Consider the following 20,314-nt stretch of genomic DNA (forward strand, 5'->3'; position numbering starts at 1 on the left):
TCACAGATTTGAATGATCCATATTTTATTTTATTTTTCATTTAACACAAGGTTACATATAAGAATGATGTGCAGGAATCTAATGGGGATCCTTTTTCTTATTAAACAGATTTTCTCTGTATCATCTACATTATTTTGCTTTAGATTTCATATTGTTTTATTCATGCATTATTCGTGTAGGGTATGTCAAATACTTCAAGCTAATGTTGTTAATGTTCTTAAGGGGTCATTTCATAATTTCTTCATCATTACATTTAAAGTCATTTATAAAAAGCATGTGAAACTGTGTTTGTTAATGATTACATAGCACAGCAGGACTGATTTGTTTCATTGAATCGTGCGCTGATGTTATCTAAATGTTTTATTGTGTTGCTTGACTGTAAACGAAACTCAGGTTGTTTTAATCTGACTTCAGGGTAATATATGAGTGTGTCACCATATAAAATCTCATCCTTTGACCTTACTGTGGATCACAGCGACACGCCACGTACTGTAAACAGAACATGAGACTACACCACATGTACACGTACACGACACTGTCTCTGCCATCAATGAGATTAAACAGAGAGCAAATGAAAATGTTGCTTCATTCTCATCTGCGTCTCAGATATTTCTCCTGAAAAAGAGTCAGAAATGTGTCTGTCATTAGAGTTTCAGAAGAGATGTCAACGATGTGTCAAACTGAGCTCAGATTTGTCAAGTCTGCATTGTAAAAAATGACACGGATATTTACTTAAAAAAATTAGACAATATTACACAAAATTTCTTTAAACTTTAAAACGTATCTTTAACGCAATGTTCCATGAATAAATCAAGTAAAATCACCGAAATTATTTAAGCACATGTCACCTTTAAATAATCAAGCAGAAATACTCATTTGAGCACTGGAGCACTTCTTGTTCTTCACTAACCTCAGTTTAACATTTATTATTGTTTATAACATATTAGATGTAGAAGTAAGCTGAGAGTTGTCTCTCGAACACAAGCACTCTTCTGAACGATGGTGACCACGAAACTCAAAAACACAAACAGGATCTCTTCTAAATCTTAAAGACAACTGAACAGTAAACACTATCAAGTCTTTCATTGTATTGTAAAGCACATAAGATTGCACTTTTTCGCAAAAATGACTCTCCTTATGCTGCTGCATGCAAAGCATGCTGGGAACTCTGAGTCCACTGCTCAGTTAGTGAAATTAACTAAAAGAATTCATGTAGACCCACCAATACACCGTGTGTCTCTTCGTGACCGCTGGTTTGTCCAGGTTCACACCTCTTACATTTTTTTACTTATTTATATTGTTTGTATTGTGTTTCTTCAAGTACGAATCGTTTAAAAGCAGAATTACTGAAACTAGAAATTCTGCCCGAACTTCTAGTGAGTTTAGGGATTTTTTTAGAAATCCGTCACTTCATCTGAATATCAGTCAGAGAGTCGCCAAAAGCGCAATAAACATAAGCACAATGTTAAATATAAGAACATCTCATACACAGCCTTGTGAAATACATTGCTGCATCATAATATTATCTATATATGAAATACATGGGGATTTCACAGAGACACCAAGTGAGGAACTCATGACGTACGCTTTGTTTTAAAAAGGAAAGAAATGTCTTCACACGCAATCCAGCATTACACAATTCTTCTGAGCATCACCACACACAGTTTATTTCTGTTCCAGTTTCCAGTCACTTCGGCAAATCAGAGTCAGTGAAACAGCTCAATACAAAGCAGTGCTACTGTTCAAGACACTTTTATCTAATAAAATTAACAATCAAGAAAAATCCAAACTGACATTTGAAAGAATAAAGATGTTGAATTCAAATCAAACCATATATCAGAATGAAGTGTAGTACTGTTGTTATTCAATAGTAATGTAACTGCGCACTGAGACTTTAACGGCAGCGTACTGAACATCATCTACACGTGCAGGCTGATGAGCATCATTTTTACTGAAGTGAACATAACAATATCGAACATCATTCTTATGATCAAACTCTTCGTTCTTCTGCCGCTGGTGTTCGGTCAGTGCTGCTGGGATGTTTTCAGACACAGAGTACCTGAGGCTGGGGTTTCTTGACTACAGAGGAAGAAAGAATAGTTCGATTTTATACCTAAACATTTAGGGCTGGTTTCCCTGACAGAAATTAGACTAGTCCTAGATTAAAATAAATGTAAGAGCTGTCCAAACTGAAAACAACCTGCACTAACATATGAAACGTAAAATACATCAGTGCCTTTGTGCTGTTTTAAAATGCACAGTCTTGTTTTTTTTTGTAAGGCATGTTTGCTAAAACTACTTAAATTGTCTAATTAAACTAAGGCCTAGTCCTGGTTTAAGATAATCCCAGAATGGGAAACCGCCACATTATGTTTCATCATTTTTTCAAATGAACTCATCAAATGAAGTAATTTTTTTTATTTGCATGTTTACCGACTCGTTTTCATCAGTACGTCTGAGGTTATTTCTTCTGTTTAGGACAAAAACATGACATCAGACATGTTGATGTGACAACAGGAAGTGATGTAATGAAGATGATCAAGACTNCACTACAATTTCTCAGGATCTGAAGTGGGACACTCACATTGACTCTGTTGTTAAAAAGGCCCAGCAGAGGCTGTACTTCCTTCGCCAGCTGAGGAAGTTCAACCTGCCACAGGAGTTGCTGAAACAGTTCTACTCTGCCATCAAATCCATCCTCTGCACTTCTATAACTGTCTGGTTCAGCTCAGCTACCAAATCTGATCTCAGAAGACTACGGAGGGTGGTCCGGACTGCTGAGCGTATCATTGGTACAACCATCCCCACTCTCCAAGAACTGTACTCATCCAGAATGAGCAAAAGGGCTGGTAAAATCCCTCTGGACCCCTCACACACAGCACACTCCCTTTTTGAACTGTTACCGTCTGGTCGACGCTACAGAGCACTGAGCACCAGAACGACCAGACACAGGGACAGTTTCTTCCCTCAGGCCATCCATCTTATGAACACTTGACATTAAACGCGGAACACACAACTCTATTTTACATTATTTATTCACCAAATTTGCACATGTCAGACCTGTACATACATAATTGTCTATATTGTATATTGTGTTTTTGCTGTTTTGTACATTGCCTATTTCTATATTATTGTATATTATTATTATTATTTATCATTTGTGTTCTGTCCTGTTGCTGTCTTTCTGTTGCACTGTGGAGCTTCTGTCACTATAACAAATTCCTCGTATGTGGAAACACTTGGCCAATAAAGCTCATTCTATTCTATTCTGTTTGCAATTACATACACAGATATAGAGAACCTTAAGATTTAGACTAATGTTTGGAAAAAAATCTCAAATAAAATGTAATTAAATAATCTTTACCTGTGATGTATAAAGTGTATGTACAAAAATCTTCACCTTCTTCATCACTATCATCATCATCATCATCATGATCAGTTTTACAGTAGCGATAGGTTCCCCTGTCCATCTTATTTAGATTCTGAATTGTGAGGGAACAGTTCTTTTTATTTTCAGAATATTTGTTCTGGTCACTTTTAAGCTGTATGGGTTTCCAATCTAATGTCCAAGTATATATTTTGGAACATTTGTGAGGACAAGACAGAAGTGCTGTTGATCCCACAGGAGCACAAATATCATCAGCAGAGTGAATGTATGAACCTGAAACACACATGTAACACAAAAATACATCATTCCAGATCATTTCTCATCCGTTTACAAAAGTCTCACATTTCTGAAAAAAGTAGATTTTCAGCACTTAACAGAACTGAAAAACAATTAAATAAGACTTTACCAAACACAGCAAACCAGAAACATGTGATTCTTACCTTTCAGAGACAGGAGAAAAGCCACGAGAAGTGAACGTTGAACTGTAACCGGGTACATGTCTGGTTTTTCTTCAGTTGATGTTTGACAGCAGAATCATTTCTTCTTGTGAAAACAAACGTTGACACTCATGAAGAATGTGCAGTATGACAACAGACTCAGTGCTGGTTAAATAAACCAACTTCAGTATGTGTGGAGGAAATTAAAATGAGGAACACAACATGACGTGTCGAAGTATATATATTGCCTTATATGAACCTGTGTGTTTCAAATATATTTAAATATACTTCTTATCAGAAATAAATATATAAATATAGTTTAGTACTTATCTGACATTTGTGTGGGTTGTAACACAAACAGAACAGTTTTTCCAATAATGACAACATCGCAATGACTAACATGATGAGATATTATTTCAAAGTTTCTATTGGTCTTTCATTTTTTTCTGAATAAAAAACATGAGACACAAACATTACACATACTATATAAGGTGTCCAAAACAATCAAAAATATGGTTTAGCTCCCTCGGGATCACATAGTGTGTGAAGAACACAAATATACAAGATACAATATCACTCCAGTAAAAGTATTCAGTTTTGATATGAACAGATTTTTATAGATGGATTTTTAGACACTAAAAGTGATCGTTGTGTGGCTCAGTGAGTGAAACTATTAACTTCTGATGACATCTGCAGAACTGCAAACACATAATCTGCTTTACGCTCAGTTTGAAAATGTACAACAAACTTTTTGCAAAACTTTACCTTATAAATAAGCTTGAGGACGTCTTTATAGACCTTTACACACACACACACACACACACACACATATATAGACCTTTACAACAACACAGTATGATTTATCTGTAAACTTGTTTTAAAACAACTTTATTGTGAGAAGCGCTATATAAACAACCCTGCGCAAAACTCTATAGAAATCTTCACAGAAATACTGTTAAATCCTACTTGAAAAGCCCCAAAACCCACTACACAAAGGAATTTTGCAATGGTTTTATTGGTAAACAATGCTTAATAATGAAAATGCAATGGAGGCCATTAGAAGTAAACCCATCAGAATTTCTGTACTTTTTAAAAAGAGAATTGTATGTTGTACAGTAAAGTAATCAAATGTACATTCTTAGCTAAATTTATTTTAAGGTTTTTATGTAAGGAATAATTGACGACGGGACGTTCAATTATGACAATAATGCCTAGTGAACGTGAGAAAACATACATTCTAAATAGTCCCTCCAGGACTGCTGGTCTGTCAAGGACAGAATCACAAATATTGGTTCAATTGAAATGTATTCAAATCATTTAGTTTATCGAGAGCTTGTCACTTAATTTGAATAAAAGTCTCACAGCTGTCCAAAGCAAAACAAACATAATTAAATAAACATGTTGATCACATATACAGTATTATATTACGATTTCTCATCACTTCTGTACTCGATAGAGATGTAAAATGGATTTAAATGGCAGTGGAACTGTTAATGAGAAACAGCAATGGAAAACAATAATACTGTACATTACAAATTTAACTATTAAAACTAACGATCTAAAAAGAATGCAAACTGATAATTAGAACAACAGAACAATAGATGTTGAAATAATACAAATTTCAATAATATCAGTATGAAGAGTAATACTGCTGTTATTCAGTAGGGGGCGTCACTGTACAGTATAGGCTACTGGACATGAGTGACCTCAGCAAGAGTTTAAAGTCCCAGTGAAATAAAAATGACAATGCCTATTTTTTCATGAAATATTGCAGCGTTTATTGTAAATAAATGATCAATGTGGGTCATTCTCTTTTTAAAAATTCGTGTGGCCTCATAATCTTCAGTTAAAATCTAAAAATGCACTTCCTTCCTGTAATGACTATCCATCTCAAATGAGGTATGTTAGATGGCTTGGGCGGAGCATCCGTTAACTCCTCCCCTTCAACTGTCAGTCTGCTGCCAGTTCCATTTCAAAATGCAACGGCTGTTTGTTACATCCAATCAAATCGCAGAGAAAAACGCAAGCCACGCCCACTATTTTTCGCATAAGAAATTCCATTTCACTCGGAAATGGGTCAAAATACGGAAGTAAAAACGATCGCAACTTCCGGTTCACGGGGACTTTAAGCATTTAGAAAAGTCCTGAAATTAACATAAACATGCTGATCTTCATCCTTATGAGCAGACTCCTCTCTCTTCTTCACATTAAAGGTTTTCGACGGTGCTGCTGGGACATTTTCATACACATTGTACGGGAGGCCGTGGTTTGTTGTCTACAGGAGTTGGATGACACAGCAGGAAAGAAAGAATAATTCATTATTTATAGAAGGTTGAAACGTTTAACTGTAAACACACACACTACTCAGATATCAGAGACCATGTTTTATTTTTAGCTGCGTGTTTGACTCATTTCCTTCACGACGTCTGAGGTTATTTCTTCTGTTTAGGACAAAAACATGACATCAGACATGTTGATGTGACAACAGGAAGTGATGTAATGAAGATGATCAAGACTCACCTCCTCCATACAGCCGCACCAATCAGCATCAGCGTCAGAAGAACCAGTAGAGACGAGAGAAGGATGATTCCAGTGCTGTCAATCATCACATCTGAACAAAGAATAAAACAAAACATGCTTTCAGTCGTTCTGTTGTGATGTCATCACTAATCCAAAACTGAAAGAAAATGAAAGTGTGACAGGTGAGCGTGACCTTCTGACCTTCAGTCACCCTGTCAACATCTGCATTCACCTGAAGATCTACAACAGAAAAGATGCGTGTGTGTGGAAATAAATCTGTCTGTCGCTATAACACTCTCTATACATAAATATAGACAGAAATAAATGCATTTCACTGGAGCTGTGCAAAGTCCCCTCATGCTTCAAACGCTCCACCATCATCCCAGTCCCAAAGAAACCCAAAATTACTGGACTTAATGACTACAGACCTGTGGCTCTAACGTCTGTGGCCATGAAATCATTTGAAAGACTGGTTTTGGCCTATCTGAAGGACATCGCTGGTCCCTTACTGGACCCCCTGCAGTTTGCCTACAGAGCAAACAGGTCTGTGGATGATGCTGTCAACATGGGACTGCACTTCATCCTTCAGCATCTGGACAGACCAGGGACCTATGCGAGGATCCTGTTTGTGGACTTCAGCTCCGCTTTTAACACCATCATCACGGACACCCTTCAGAATAAACTGGCACAGCTCTCCGTCCCCACCTCTGTCTGTCAGTGGATCAACAGCTTCTTGACAGACAGGCAGCAGTTAGTAAAGCTTGGTAAATTAAAATCCAACACCTGCACCATCAGCACTGGAGCTCCTCAGGGCTGTGTTCTCTCCCCGCTGCTCTTCTCCCTTTACACGAATGATTGCACATCTAAAGACCCCTCTGTCAAGCTCCTGAAGTTTGCAGACGACACCACACTGATCGGCCTCATTCAGGACGGTGACGAGTCTGCTTACAGACAGGTGGTCAAGGAGCTGGCTGTCTGGTGCAGTCTTAACAACCTGGAGCTTAACACGCTTAAAACTGTGGAGATGATCGTGGACTTCAGGAGAAAGCCCCCTGTTCTCCCCAAACTCACCATCATGAACAGCACTGTGACTGCAGTGGAGTCATTCAGATTCCTGGGCACTACAATTTCTCAGGATCTGAAGTGGGACACTCACATTGACTCTGTTGTTAAAAAGGCCCAGCAGAGGCTGTACTTCCTTCGCCAGCTGAGGAAGTTCAACCTGCCACAGGAGTTGCTGAAACGGTTCTACTCTGCCATCATCGAATCCATCCTCTGCACGTCTATAACTGTCTGGTTCAGCTCAGCTACCAAATCTGATCTCAGAAGACTACGGAGGGTAGTCCGGACTGCTGAGCGTATCATTGGTACAACCATCCCCACTCTCCAAGAACTGTACTCATCCAGAATGAGCAAAAGGGCTGGTAAAATCCCTCTGGACCCCTCACACTCAGCACACTCCCTTTTTGAACTGTTACCGTCTGGTCGACGCTACAGAGCACTGAGCACCAGAATGACCAGACACAGGTACAGTTTCTTCCCTCAGGCTATCCATCTTATGAACACTTGACATTAAACGCGGAACACACAACTCTATTTTACATTATTTATTCACCAAATTTGCACATGTCAGACCTGTACATACATAATTGTCTATATTGTATATTGTGTTTTTGCTGTTTTGTACATTGCCTATTTCTATATTATTGTATATTATTATTATTATTTATCATTTGTGTTCTGTCCTGTTGCTGTCTTTCTGTTGCACTGTGGAGCTTCTGTCACTATAACAAATTCCTCGTATGTGGAAACACTTGGCCAATAAAGCTCATTCTATTCTATTCTGTTTGCAATTACATACACAGATATAGAGAACCTTAAGATTTAGACTAATGTTTGGAAAAAAATCTCAAATAAAATGTAATTAAATAATCTTTACCTGTGATGTATAAAGTGTATGTACAAAAATCTTCACCTTCTTCATCACTATCATCATCATCATCATCATGATCAGTTTTACAGTAGCGATAGGTTCCCCTGTCCATCTTATTTAGATTCTGAATTGTGAGGGAACAGTTCTTTTTATTTTCAGAATATTTGTTCTGGTCACTTTTAAGCTGTATGGGTTTCCAATCTAATGTCCAAGTATATATTTTGGAACATTTGTGAGGACAAGACAGAAGTGCTGTTGATCCCACAGGAGCACAAATATCATCAGCAGAGTGAATGTATGAACCTGAAACACACATGTAACACAAAAATACATCATTCCAGATCATTTCTCATCCGTTTACAAAAGTCTCACATTTCTGAAAAAAGTAGATTTTCAGCACTTAACAGAACTGAAAAACAATTAAATAAGACTTTACCAAACACAGCAAACCAGAAACATGTGATTCTTACCTTTCAGAGACAGGAGAAAAGCCACGAGAAGTGAACGTTGAACTGTAACCGGGTACATGTCTGGTTTTTCTTCAGTTGACGTCTGACAGCAGAATAATTTCTTCTTGTGAAAACAAACGTTGACACTCATGAAGAATGTGCAGTATGACAACAGACTCAGTGCTGGTTAAATAAACCAACTTCAGTATGTGTGGAGGAAATTAAAATGAGGAACACAACATGACTAATTGCATAGTCTAATTCATATTGTACATATCCATCAGTAAATTTCTGTTTTCAGTAAATAGCCATCTGTATATAATGGTCATAGTACATTGCCACTTGTAAATTCTTCATAATTTTGCTTTATCCTGTATTTATGTATTTATGCACAACTGTATATCCTGCTCTTGCTTATTGCACTTCTGGTTAGACCTAAACTACATTTCGTTGCCTTGTACTTGTACATGTGTAATGACAATAAAGTTGAATCTAATCTAATCTAATCTAATGACGTGTCGAAGCATCCCATACACACACATATATTGCCTTATATGAACTTTAAAATTAATGTGAGACGTCTGTGTGAGATTTGTAACACAAACACAGATGTTTCATTCATGATGACATCACAATAATGCGTTGGTGCATTTCTCTGATCACAAAATACATTTTCAAAACACCTTGTGCAACCTTCAGATATGGAACCCCATAGAAAGCATCTGACAAATGCTTGAATGTAAATGTTGTTTCTTTAGAGCAGTATTAGAATGACTGGAAGTGTCATATGGTTTAATGCTTTCTTAGCTCCCGTGACACTGCTTTGATTATACAGGTCAGACAAGTAAACATTCTTCATCATTTTATTATTTTATTTATTTAAAAGGGGACAATGCACATGAATTAACACGAACACTTAAGTACATGTAAGTATGCCAGATTTAACCATACAGACTAATTTTCATCTGTAGTCTGACAGCCACATTCTCTACTGCGTCATCTAGTGGCATCGATGAGCTCTTCACTTCAGACACTGGAAGATTTACATATTTACCACACTTCCAATATGTGAAAGTCATTGCATTATATATACATAGAGTCTTCGTATTCCGTTGATTCACAGGCGTTAGTTTGTAGAGAAGTTTTGTGCCGTTATGATCTTACAGATCAGTAAATACATACATAGCTTTACACTCTCTATATCTTTATCTTATGTTTATTGTATTGTATTTCTTAATTGTTTATACCCTTATTTAAATCATTGTGTCCTGTATTCTATTGTGTTATGGTCTGTGTGTACTGTTGTTGCTGTTTCTGTGTTCTGGATGCTCCTGTCACTAAAACAAATTCCTTGTATGTGCAAACACACTTGGCAATAAAGCTCTTTCTGATTCTGATTCTGAAATGATATGTTTTATGTACCCAGAAAAGCACTGGTGATCATTTGAGATCATGTGAGTAAACATGTTAACGTGTCCTCAGTTAGTGAGCTTGTTTGATGACGGGCTGTGAAGCTGAGGGATTGAATCTGTATTTAGATACTGTAACATTTACGTGTTTTATTACGCCTTCAGCTCCGACTCAATATATTGATAAAGATCGCGTTTTTTTAAGTTTGCTTTTCATCAGAGAATGTTTCTTTTCGCTGCTCTTTATTATCTAAGGAGTTGTTTTATCACCTTTCTTCTCATTATTTGCTTTAGTATGATCGTTCTAATTGTCTGGACTGGTGATGTTTTTGAAGTGTTTCTCAGTCAGATCTCGTGTGGATGAATCTGAGCCGGTCACACTAGTGTGTGTGTGTGTGTGTGTCTCTCTCTCTCTCTCTCTGTGTGTGTGTGTGTGTGTGTCTGGTGTATCAGTTGTAATCCTGCTGGTGGTGATCACAGCACTTTCTATTGTGATGTGTGTGTATTCAGTGTTAATGTCTGGGATCAGTGTGACTCAGATATCAGAGAACGTCACCGGCTGTTATCACGGTGTGTGTTTCGCTTCAATCTATTCTGCATTGTAGGCAAAATGATTTTTCTTCAATATTCTCTTTTCTGTCACGGGTACACTAGGTGAAAATGTCTCTATTTAACATTTAGCTCTGGTTCATCTGTGATCAGTGACCTACAAAATCATTTATTAACATATTTATGTATGTTCTGAATTATACGTCAATTTTTAAATCCATCTTCCCAGACTGTAAACTCCAAATGTGTATGTTTCAGCAATTATTTTTGCCTTTAGTTCCTGATTGATTTATATTTTATTATCGGCATTGAGGCAAGTCCCATAGCGTATGTTTTTAGTGGCACGGGCCGGACAGACGGTTGTGTTTTCGTAGCCCTGTGGATATTTCTGCATCAGCCAATCAGGACAGCTGATTTTACAGCATGACGCTATAAAGCCTGTGAGCTCCTCCCCTTCTGAAATGTCTGTAATCCCTGAAGGAAATCTCTTATTGACGGGACAGACCTGATGTTTGTGTGAAGCTGAAGAACGGGGAGTTTTTCAGACTGGTCGATTAATCTACACGAGCCTCTCAAGGCCTTTACATTCTTGACAAATTCTTGAGATTATGTGTGTCAAGTGTTTAAGAGGAATTTAACTGGCTGGAGAAATATGCATCCGAGTAAACTCACGGCCGTAAAGAAGCTCTGTAAGACTGAGGGATAATCCAACATTACTCTCTTTCTGATCAGAGACAGGTTTACTTCAAAACAAGAGGGTGAGTTCAGATGATCTGTGTCTGTCTCTGTTGGATTGTTTGTCTTCTGTCATTATTTTTCTGGTGAACATCACAATGCATGTGTTGTTTCTATGTAAAGTTGTGGGGTGACGGTTTAAACGTGTTTTTGGGTTCATAACAATAAACACTCATATTGTTTCTTCTGTGTTTCTTCTCTTTTTAAAACACATTTTCTTTCTGTTCTGAATCCATCTCCTGACTTTTTGAGCATTGATATGGATTTGCATAGTGACTTGCGACTCAAAGACTATCATATTTGGGTGACTTCGTTCTCCAATTCAACCAAATAGAGATGTTACCGATGAACTGTACGTGAATACAGAGATGGTACACCCAAAACATGTCATGTCAAACCGGTAGGAGTTTCTTTCTTCTTCAGAACACAAAAGAAGATATTTTGAAGAATGTTGATAATCAAACAACACTGAACTCCATTAACTTCCATTGTATGAACATAAAACCACTGAGACATTTCTCAAAATATCTTCTGTTGTGCTCCACTGAAGAAAGACTCGCATACAGATTTACAGACACACTTTGACAGAACAGTAGCGTAAACTTGTTCAAGTTATAGAGTTGATTGGTAAATGTATTCTTTACGCTGTGTAATACAGTTGAAGCTTTATAGCCCACAGTATGTCGTGTTCTTTCTTCTTGATGCACAGGAATATTAACATGGTGGATATTGTAACTCATACAATGCCTGCAGAAAGTGACGCACACGTGGCCAGAAACTTTCTCACAAAGATTTTGCGAAGTTCTATGAGGTATTGACGATCTCATCCCCTGCCCCATACGACCCTGTAGATATTATCCATCAGCCTGACATCCCCCGCCCGACCTTAGTGTCACATCCATTGACATGTGGTGTTTTAGCAGTAGCCGCTCTGTTCACGTGCAAGACGCGGGATTACCTGCTTAATCTGATTATTGTGCTGCCATTTCCACTGACTTCTGTAGAACTCACGTCACGAGCATCATGTCATCCATTGTTTGTGTATTGATTTTAAAAAAGAGAATGTTGTGCATGTGTTCCTCGAAGAATTTGTTTGATTTTGTCCTCTATCTCGCATCTCAGGAGGGTACGTGTCCTGCTGCATTAGTGATATTTTGGTGGAGTAGTTTGGAATGCCATTTATGATCCCAGAGCAATATTCAATATAAAACCCAAATATGCAGAAACATCCCTGAAATTCCTATTGCTTTCTATCTACCTGCTTTTCAGAAGGAATGAGTCTTCATGTCGGCCCCACTCCTGGAACTCCAAATCTGCCGAAAACCCCATCACAGACATCCCAAAATCTGAAGCAGAGTCTTCTTGGCCGACAAGATATGATGCAAGGTGAGATTTGTGTGCTGTTGAACTCTGCCAATGATTGAAACAATAGTTATACTATAGTTAACAATAGTTAAGTTTTTTTCTTTTCTTCTCTAGTTCACCCTCAAAAGACTACACCAGCTGTTGGGGTCAGACGAATCTGCGACAAGTGTCTTGCCAGTTCAGCTCAGTGGGAAATATGGAAAGTGTAGAGCCCTTAGCTCACGCTTTCTCTAAAGAGTCACAGTCGAACAAGCTTAGTGATGGAGTGGACCATTCAGTGCTTCAGAGGGGTCTCAACAAGCCTCCATCATTTTTGTCAGGCGCAAAAGACCCCGTTGCACCTCGAAGTATCACCACCACTGAAGGCATGTTTTACAGAGGCAGTCCAAATGAGCTTACCAATGACTGCCACAGATACCTGCAGATACCCATGAGCACAGGTGGATGTGTGAGTCCCAGCATAGAGGAGCACGCTGCCTTTAAATTCTCCTCCAGCGGGAGATCAAACCCTGGACCTGTGAGGCATGTTCCTGACAATAAACCATCAACTGCACCTCCTCCTCCACTGCGTAGTGATAGTTTCACTGCCACCAGAGTTCACGAGAAGGGCCTGGTTGGGTCGTTCCCTGAAGGATTTTCTGTGTATCCACCCTCCAGAACTGTGGATAGACACAGTGACGATATCCACGCCAGCGAAATGGGACGGGAGGCGAGACATAGCTACAACCCACCTCCAAAAAAAGACTTTCTTCATCTATATCTTTCCATTAAAGACTGCAACCAAAATCAGATAAACCCTAGCAAAGCATTTTCCCGCTCAAGCACTGATGTAAGACAAGCCCAGAACCCGTTTACGTATGAAGTCCATCATCAGAGACAGCACAGCAATGAGAGTCCCTTTGCGATGTATCCTAGTACTGCATGTACACCAAAGACTCAGAGCGTCGGAAGCTACTACCAAAGTCTTCAAGACTTGCCAACCAATTCAGAGACTCAAAACTCTGCTAGAACTTCAACAACCTTTGAACACAACCATGAAGGCCAATCTCATTTCCGATACTACTGCATCACTACCCAGCAGCCATGCCAAGAATCCTCTACCCATCCACAGGGATTGAGAGGAAATGAACGGAGGACTGAAGTAGGGACCACGCCGGGAACTATTGGCTCTCAAAAGATTGCAAAGACAAAGACAAAGTATCTCCAACCTTATCTTAACCTGCCTGAGAATGGTTGCACCAAAGAGGCCATCAATCCTCCTCCAACTGAAGCTACGTCTCCTCAACCTCCTCGTGTCTTTCTAAAGTCCAGCTCTAGTGAAAAGGAAAGAAACTCCCCTGAAAAGAATAAAGGTGGGTTCCATCACGAACCCAACCATCAGACGGAGCAGAAGTCCAGTCCCTGGATCATTCAGGAGGAGAAGATCTGTCCAATTAAGACGCCCATGTTATACTCTTTGACCCAGGAGAGCAAGATGATTGCGGAAAAATCGATAGTATCATCCAAAGAAGCAAGTCATCAAGAATCCTCCGACTCCATAGGTGGCAAACTGGGAAGAAGGAGCGACCGTTATGCCACCACTTTACGCAAAGAGATCCAACAGAAGAAAGCTCAGCTGCAGAAAAGCCGAAGTGCGGCTAACTTGATCTGCTCCAGTGAAGTTGAGGACGACTCTGTCGTCTGGAAGTCCAACGAGACCTCGACCTCCTCATCCGATGGCTCCTTCACCAACACCTACAAGGATCATCTGAAGGAAGCCCAAGCCAAAGTTCTGAAGGCCACATCTTTTATGAGGAGAGATCTGGAACTTCCCGGGGACAAAACTTCAACAGGCCAACCTCCAAAAAATGGCCAACTCACCTGTATTGGAGGACGTAAACGGTTTGCTATGGATAATAAAATGCACTCTTTCTCTGAACCAGATAAGATCAATGAAGTAGGGGTTGAAGATAAAGCAGTTGGGTCCTTTGTGGACCGATATCAATTCTTTGAGAGTTCTAGTAAACCGAATTTCCAAAAGCCCATTATTAAGCAGTCCCTGCCCGGTCGCAGAGACAAAACTGAATTGACAAGAGACACCCTAGATGAAGGTATCCCTAGATCTCCATTCAGACAGAGTAAATCAAGCCGTTCAAACCTGAACGCTCAACAACAACAACGTCTCGAGACGTTTGCTGAATATGAGGCTACGTGGAACATGCAGAAGAAGACAATGGAAAGAGGAAACGCAGGCAGATTTCACTCCGCTGAAAACATTCTGGACTCTAGCGGCACGGTGTGCGTTCACGAAAGATCACGTTCTTCCCCGTCTGCTGACATTCACACTCGGGTAACTGGTTTGTCATGATACTGATCATGTTTGGCTTCATTTACAGATATCACATTCATAATGATGCTAATACAAAACGCTCTGCACAGTAAACATTCTTGTTCACAAGATAAACGTGATAGTGAGAGGTTACGGTTTCAGATACCTCATCTGCTCGCTGTAAAAAAATAGTTAATAATGGCTAAAAAAGAGATGTATTATTAGCATAGCAGATGTCATGGGTCAGTTATTCCTTCATGTAAAAGAATCCCTGTCACGTGTGTTAATTCCTTTCAGAAAACACTGCCACCCAAAATGTCTTCATCGGAACACAAGGACAAACGGGAGACTTGTGTCATCAGGTTAGGACCTCTTGTCTAAGTTACTACATGTTCAAACATAATTCAGTTGTGGATCATGGTGAAATATGCAAAATGGCTTGGTCATATTAAAGTACGGATTAAATGGTCTGAACTGGTTTTCGCTGGTTTATGGTGGTTTAGCTGACCATCTGCACCTAAGTACCCAAAACTGCTATGTAACCAACAAAACAGACAAGCCTAACCAGTTTTACCAGACTGGACGACCAGCTAACCATTTATAGCTGGTTTAACCTCTCTCTCTCTCTCTCTTAACATAACTTTTATGTGATCTGTCTGAAAGGGAGCAAAATCCTGTTAGCATCCCTGAGGCGATCACACTGAATATTCCCCAAAATGAAGACGTGGCAAATCCTCCCCCACCCAACCAGACACCAAGACCCGATTCCACAGATCCGTCACCTCTCTCCTCACATCATCTCCAGGTTCCTGTATCTGGCAAGTTATGTCCAAAAAATACAGGGACTGAATATCAAAGGCCTGTGTGGTCCAGGGAGGAAACTCCCACCCATCTAGAAACAACAGAGCCCACACAGGGGGCCTCACCGGTGAGAAAAACACCTGAGCCGACTCAATCCTTCACCAGACTGTGTTCTTCACCCTGTCATACTGAAACCCTGGAAAGAGAAATGTGCTTGACATCAGAGGACGGCGAGGGGGAGTTTTCTCTTGTTCTCCCTGTGTTAGGTCATATCTCCGTCTCTTCCCAACAGAACACTGATGTGACCGTAACCTCAGATAACAGGACACACTCTCCGTCTCCTGTGTTCTTCACACGGACTATTACAGATGAAGCACACGTGAAGAAAACACATCCAGACATCGGGTAAGAATACAAAATAGAATAAAGATGTAGATGAAGCCACTAAATTACATGCATTCGTTGTCAGTGTTTGTCCTCAGGACTAGCTCAATAATTCTCTTGTGATGCAGTTGTAAATTTGAGGAAACGTCAGAAACAGACGCCGCCGGACAGAAGCTCAACATACAGAATGATTCAGAGAGAGGATCATCTGGAGGATGTGAAGAGAATAAAACCGCTCAACTGAAGAACAGCAGCACACATCAGAGTTCATCTGAACATCAAACCAATGACAGGACAGAATTGCTCAACACCAGTGACCCCACCCAACGCTCGGAGGACGACCTGAAGAGAGAGGAACTGGCCAGAGACATCATGGGAAAAGATAAGAGTCTTGTGGATATCTTAGATCAGAGTAAGTTGAAGACCACCATGGATCTGATGGAGGGGATCTTTCCTCAGGGTGAACACATCCAACAGAGGAGGAAGAACACGAACAAACACGTGTGTGTGAAAAACACGCAGATGAGGTATCAAACACAGTGTTTTGAATTCCAACATTATAAACATTATAGTGATGAGATTTGACTTTAGGATTAACATTACTCTGGCTTTCGTTGGTTTTAGAGTGACATTGAAGAGTTCTAGTGTTTGTTATTCATCATCAGTAAACACAGCTACATTAGTGTGAAGTGTTTGAATGTCTGTGTGATATAAACTACTGATTGCTCATTCTGATATTAGTCTCTGATAGTAGAGTATTCTTCATGTGAGATCAGTCACCAATCACAAACCGCACACTGCTGCCCTCTACTGACACACACACAACTGTTAATGTCACACACACAAGCCCTAAACCAAACCCTCACACAAACTTTTCAGCATTTTTACATTTTCACATAAACCTCATTTAGACCACAGACCACACAATGTGGATTTTACCGTCAGATTTTACTAAAAGGTTTTAACATCCTTGTGAGACACGCACGCACACATTTATTACATTTCTATTGTTTTTTTTATACACAACTAGAAAGAAACACTAGATATTTACACCATAATAAACACTAACCCTAAAAGAAGCTTTCTGCATTTTTACAGTTTTGAAAAAAAAATATTGTGGTTTTACAAATGAGGACATCCCCAATGTGAGGTTTAGTCTAGATTTGTGCGTTTTTATTACTTTTGGGGCCACATTTGTCCCCATATACACACACACACACACATGTTGGGTTTCCATGTTTTATGGGGACATTCCATAGACACAATGGTTTTTATACTGTACAAACTGTGTATCATATTCCCTACCCCTAACCCTAACAATCACACACAACTGTCTGCTCTTTTACATTTTCACAAAAGTTCATTCTGTATGATTTATAAGCTTGTTTCCTCATGGGGACCAAAAAAATGTCCCCACAAGGGTTTTGGATATTGCCATCTTTGTGGGGACATTTTGTCCCCATACCGTAGGGTTTACCCTTCACACACACACGCACACGCACGCACGCACACACACACCCCCACACACACACAGAGTGTAAATGTACACGGTGATATTGTATTAAATGCTGATGATTTTTAAAAGCTTGATTCAGTGTGTTATATTTTTCTCTGCAGGCTGGAGGAGAGTTTGACCGCGTCTGTGTCTTTATTGAGCACTTCTTCATATTACAGCACATCTGCACCTAAAGCTGAGCTGCTCATCAAGATGAAGGACATGCAGGAACACATAAATCAACATGACTCAGAAGAGGAGCTCGACTCGGATCTGTCCAACAAGAAGGTACACAGTCACTCTGAATGACATTCACAGATGAGAAGAATCTGTTCTGCAGTATGTTTGTGTCACTGAAGTGTTTTATTATTGTGATGTTTGTGTTGATGTAGCAAGAGTTGATGGACAGTTTGAGCCGTAAGCTGCAGGTGTTGCGAGAGGCGCGGGCGAGTCTGCGAGATGATGACTAGAAGACAAGATCAAACTGGGTGAAGAACAACTTAAAAGTCTGAAAGACAGTCTACCGCTGGACCAGAGACTACTCTACTGATCCATAATAAACCAGACTACACCCTACTGATCCATACTGAACCTGACTACACCCTGATAAACTCTTCTGATCCATACCAAACCAGACTACACCCTACTGATCCATACTGAACCTGACTACACCCTATTGATCCATACTGAACCAGACTACACCCTGATAAACTCTTCTGATCCATACCAAACCAGACTACACCCTACTGATCCATACTGAACCTGACTACACCCTATTGATCCATACTGAACCAGACTACACCCTGATAAACTCTTCTGATCCATACCAAACCAGACTACACCCTACTGATCCATACTGAACCTGACTACACCCTACTGATCCATACTGAACCAGACTACACCCTGATAAACTCTTCTGATCCATACCAAACCAGACTACACCCTACTGATCCATACTGAACCAGACTACACCCTATTGATCCATACTGAACCAGACTACACCCTAATAAACTCTTCTGATCCATACCAAACCAGACTACACCCTACTGATCCATACTGAACCTGACTACACCCTATTGATCCATACTGAACCAGACTACACCCTGATAAACTCTTCTGATCCATACCAAACCAGACTACACCCTACTGATCCATACTGAACCTGACTACACCCTATTGATCCATACTGAACCAGACTACACCCTGATAAACTCTTCTGATCCATACCAAACCAGACTACACCCTACTGATCCATACTGAACCAGACTACACCCTACTGATCCATACTGAACCAGACTACACCCTGATAAACTCTTCTGATCCATACCAAACCAGACTACACCCTACTGATCCATACTGAACCAGACTACACCCTACTGATCCATACTGAACCAGACTACACCCTGATAAACTCTTCTGATCCATACCAAACCAGACTACACCCTACTGATCCATACTGAACCAGACTACACCCTACTGATCCATACTGAACCAGACTACACCCTGATAAACTCTTCTGATCCATACCAAACCAGACTACACCCTACTGATCCATACTGAACCAGACTACACCCTATTGATCCATACTGAACCAGACTACACCCTGATAAACTCTTCTGATCCATACCAAACCAGACTACACCCTACTGATCCATACTGAACCTGACTACACCCTACTGATCCATACTGAACCAGACTACACCCTGATAAACTCTTCTGATCCATACCAAACCAGACTACACCCTACTGATCCATACTGAACCAGACTACACCCTACTGATCCATACTGAACCAGACTACACCCTGATAAACTCTTCTGATCCATACCAAACCAGACTACACCCTACTGATCCATACTGAACCAGACTACACCCTACTGATCCATACTGAACCAGACTACACCCTGATAAACTCTTCTGATCCATACCAAACCAGACTACACCCTACTGATCCATACTGAACCAGACTACACCCTACTGATCCATACTGAACCAGACTACACCATAATAAACTCTTCTGATCCATACCGAACCAGACTACACCCTACTGATCCATACTGAACCTGACTACACCCTATTGATCCATACCAAACCAGACTACACCCTGATAAACTCTTCTGATCCATACTGAACCAGACTACACCCTACTGATCCATACTGAACCAGACTACACCCTGATAAACTCTTCTGATCCATTATGCACCAGACTAGAACCAAACACTTGTTATTCGTGTTGTGTTTTCTATCTGCTGTGGACATTGATTTGATTTCTCACCGTCAGAACAGGAGACTGGATTTTGCTTTTCTTTGAGTATCTGGAATGATTTGATGAGGTTTTCAGGGATATTTAATGAATGAACGGTGACGTCTTATCCTCATGCGCTGTGAGTTTTACTACAGTATATAAATATATATACATGTTCATTTATTCTCATACCGAATGATTGAAGTGCAGGTTTACTGTGACATTAGAAAAGTTTCAGATATATTTAATCTGGATCTCAACTCCAGATAGATTGATATTCTCTCTCTGATCCAGATT

The 20,314-nt window shown here is 39.8% G+C and overlaps 1 protein-coding gene across 1 annotated transcript; it reads left to right on the plus strand.

Annotated features, from left to right (window-relative positions):
• The first annotated feature begins 12,139 nt into the window (after window positions 1-12,139).
• Window positions 12,140-18,370, plus strand: shroom2b (shroom family member 2b). The gene is given in 9 exon segments (XM_057362165.1): window positions 12,140-12,231; window positions 12,690-12,806; window positions 12,900-15,114; window positions 15,391-15,455; window positions 15,757-16,299; window positions 16,407-16,805; window positions 17,896-18,061; window positions 18,166-18,237; window positions 18,240-18,370. Coding segments are annotated over 9 exon segments (3,753 nt in total). The 3' UTR covers window positions 18,324-18,370.
• The last annotated feature ends 1,944 nt before the right edge of the window (window positions 18,371-20,314 follow it).

The sequence above is a fragment of the Triplophysa rosa genome, linkage group LG20 (assembly GCF_024868665.1).
Source record: "Triplophysa rosa linkage group LG20, Trosa_1v2, whole genome shotgun sequence".
Classification (NCBI taxonomy): Eukaryota; Metazoa; Chordata; class Actinopteri; order Cypriniformes; family Nemacheilidae; genus Triplophysa; species Triplophysa rosa.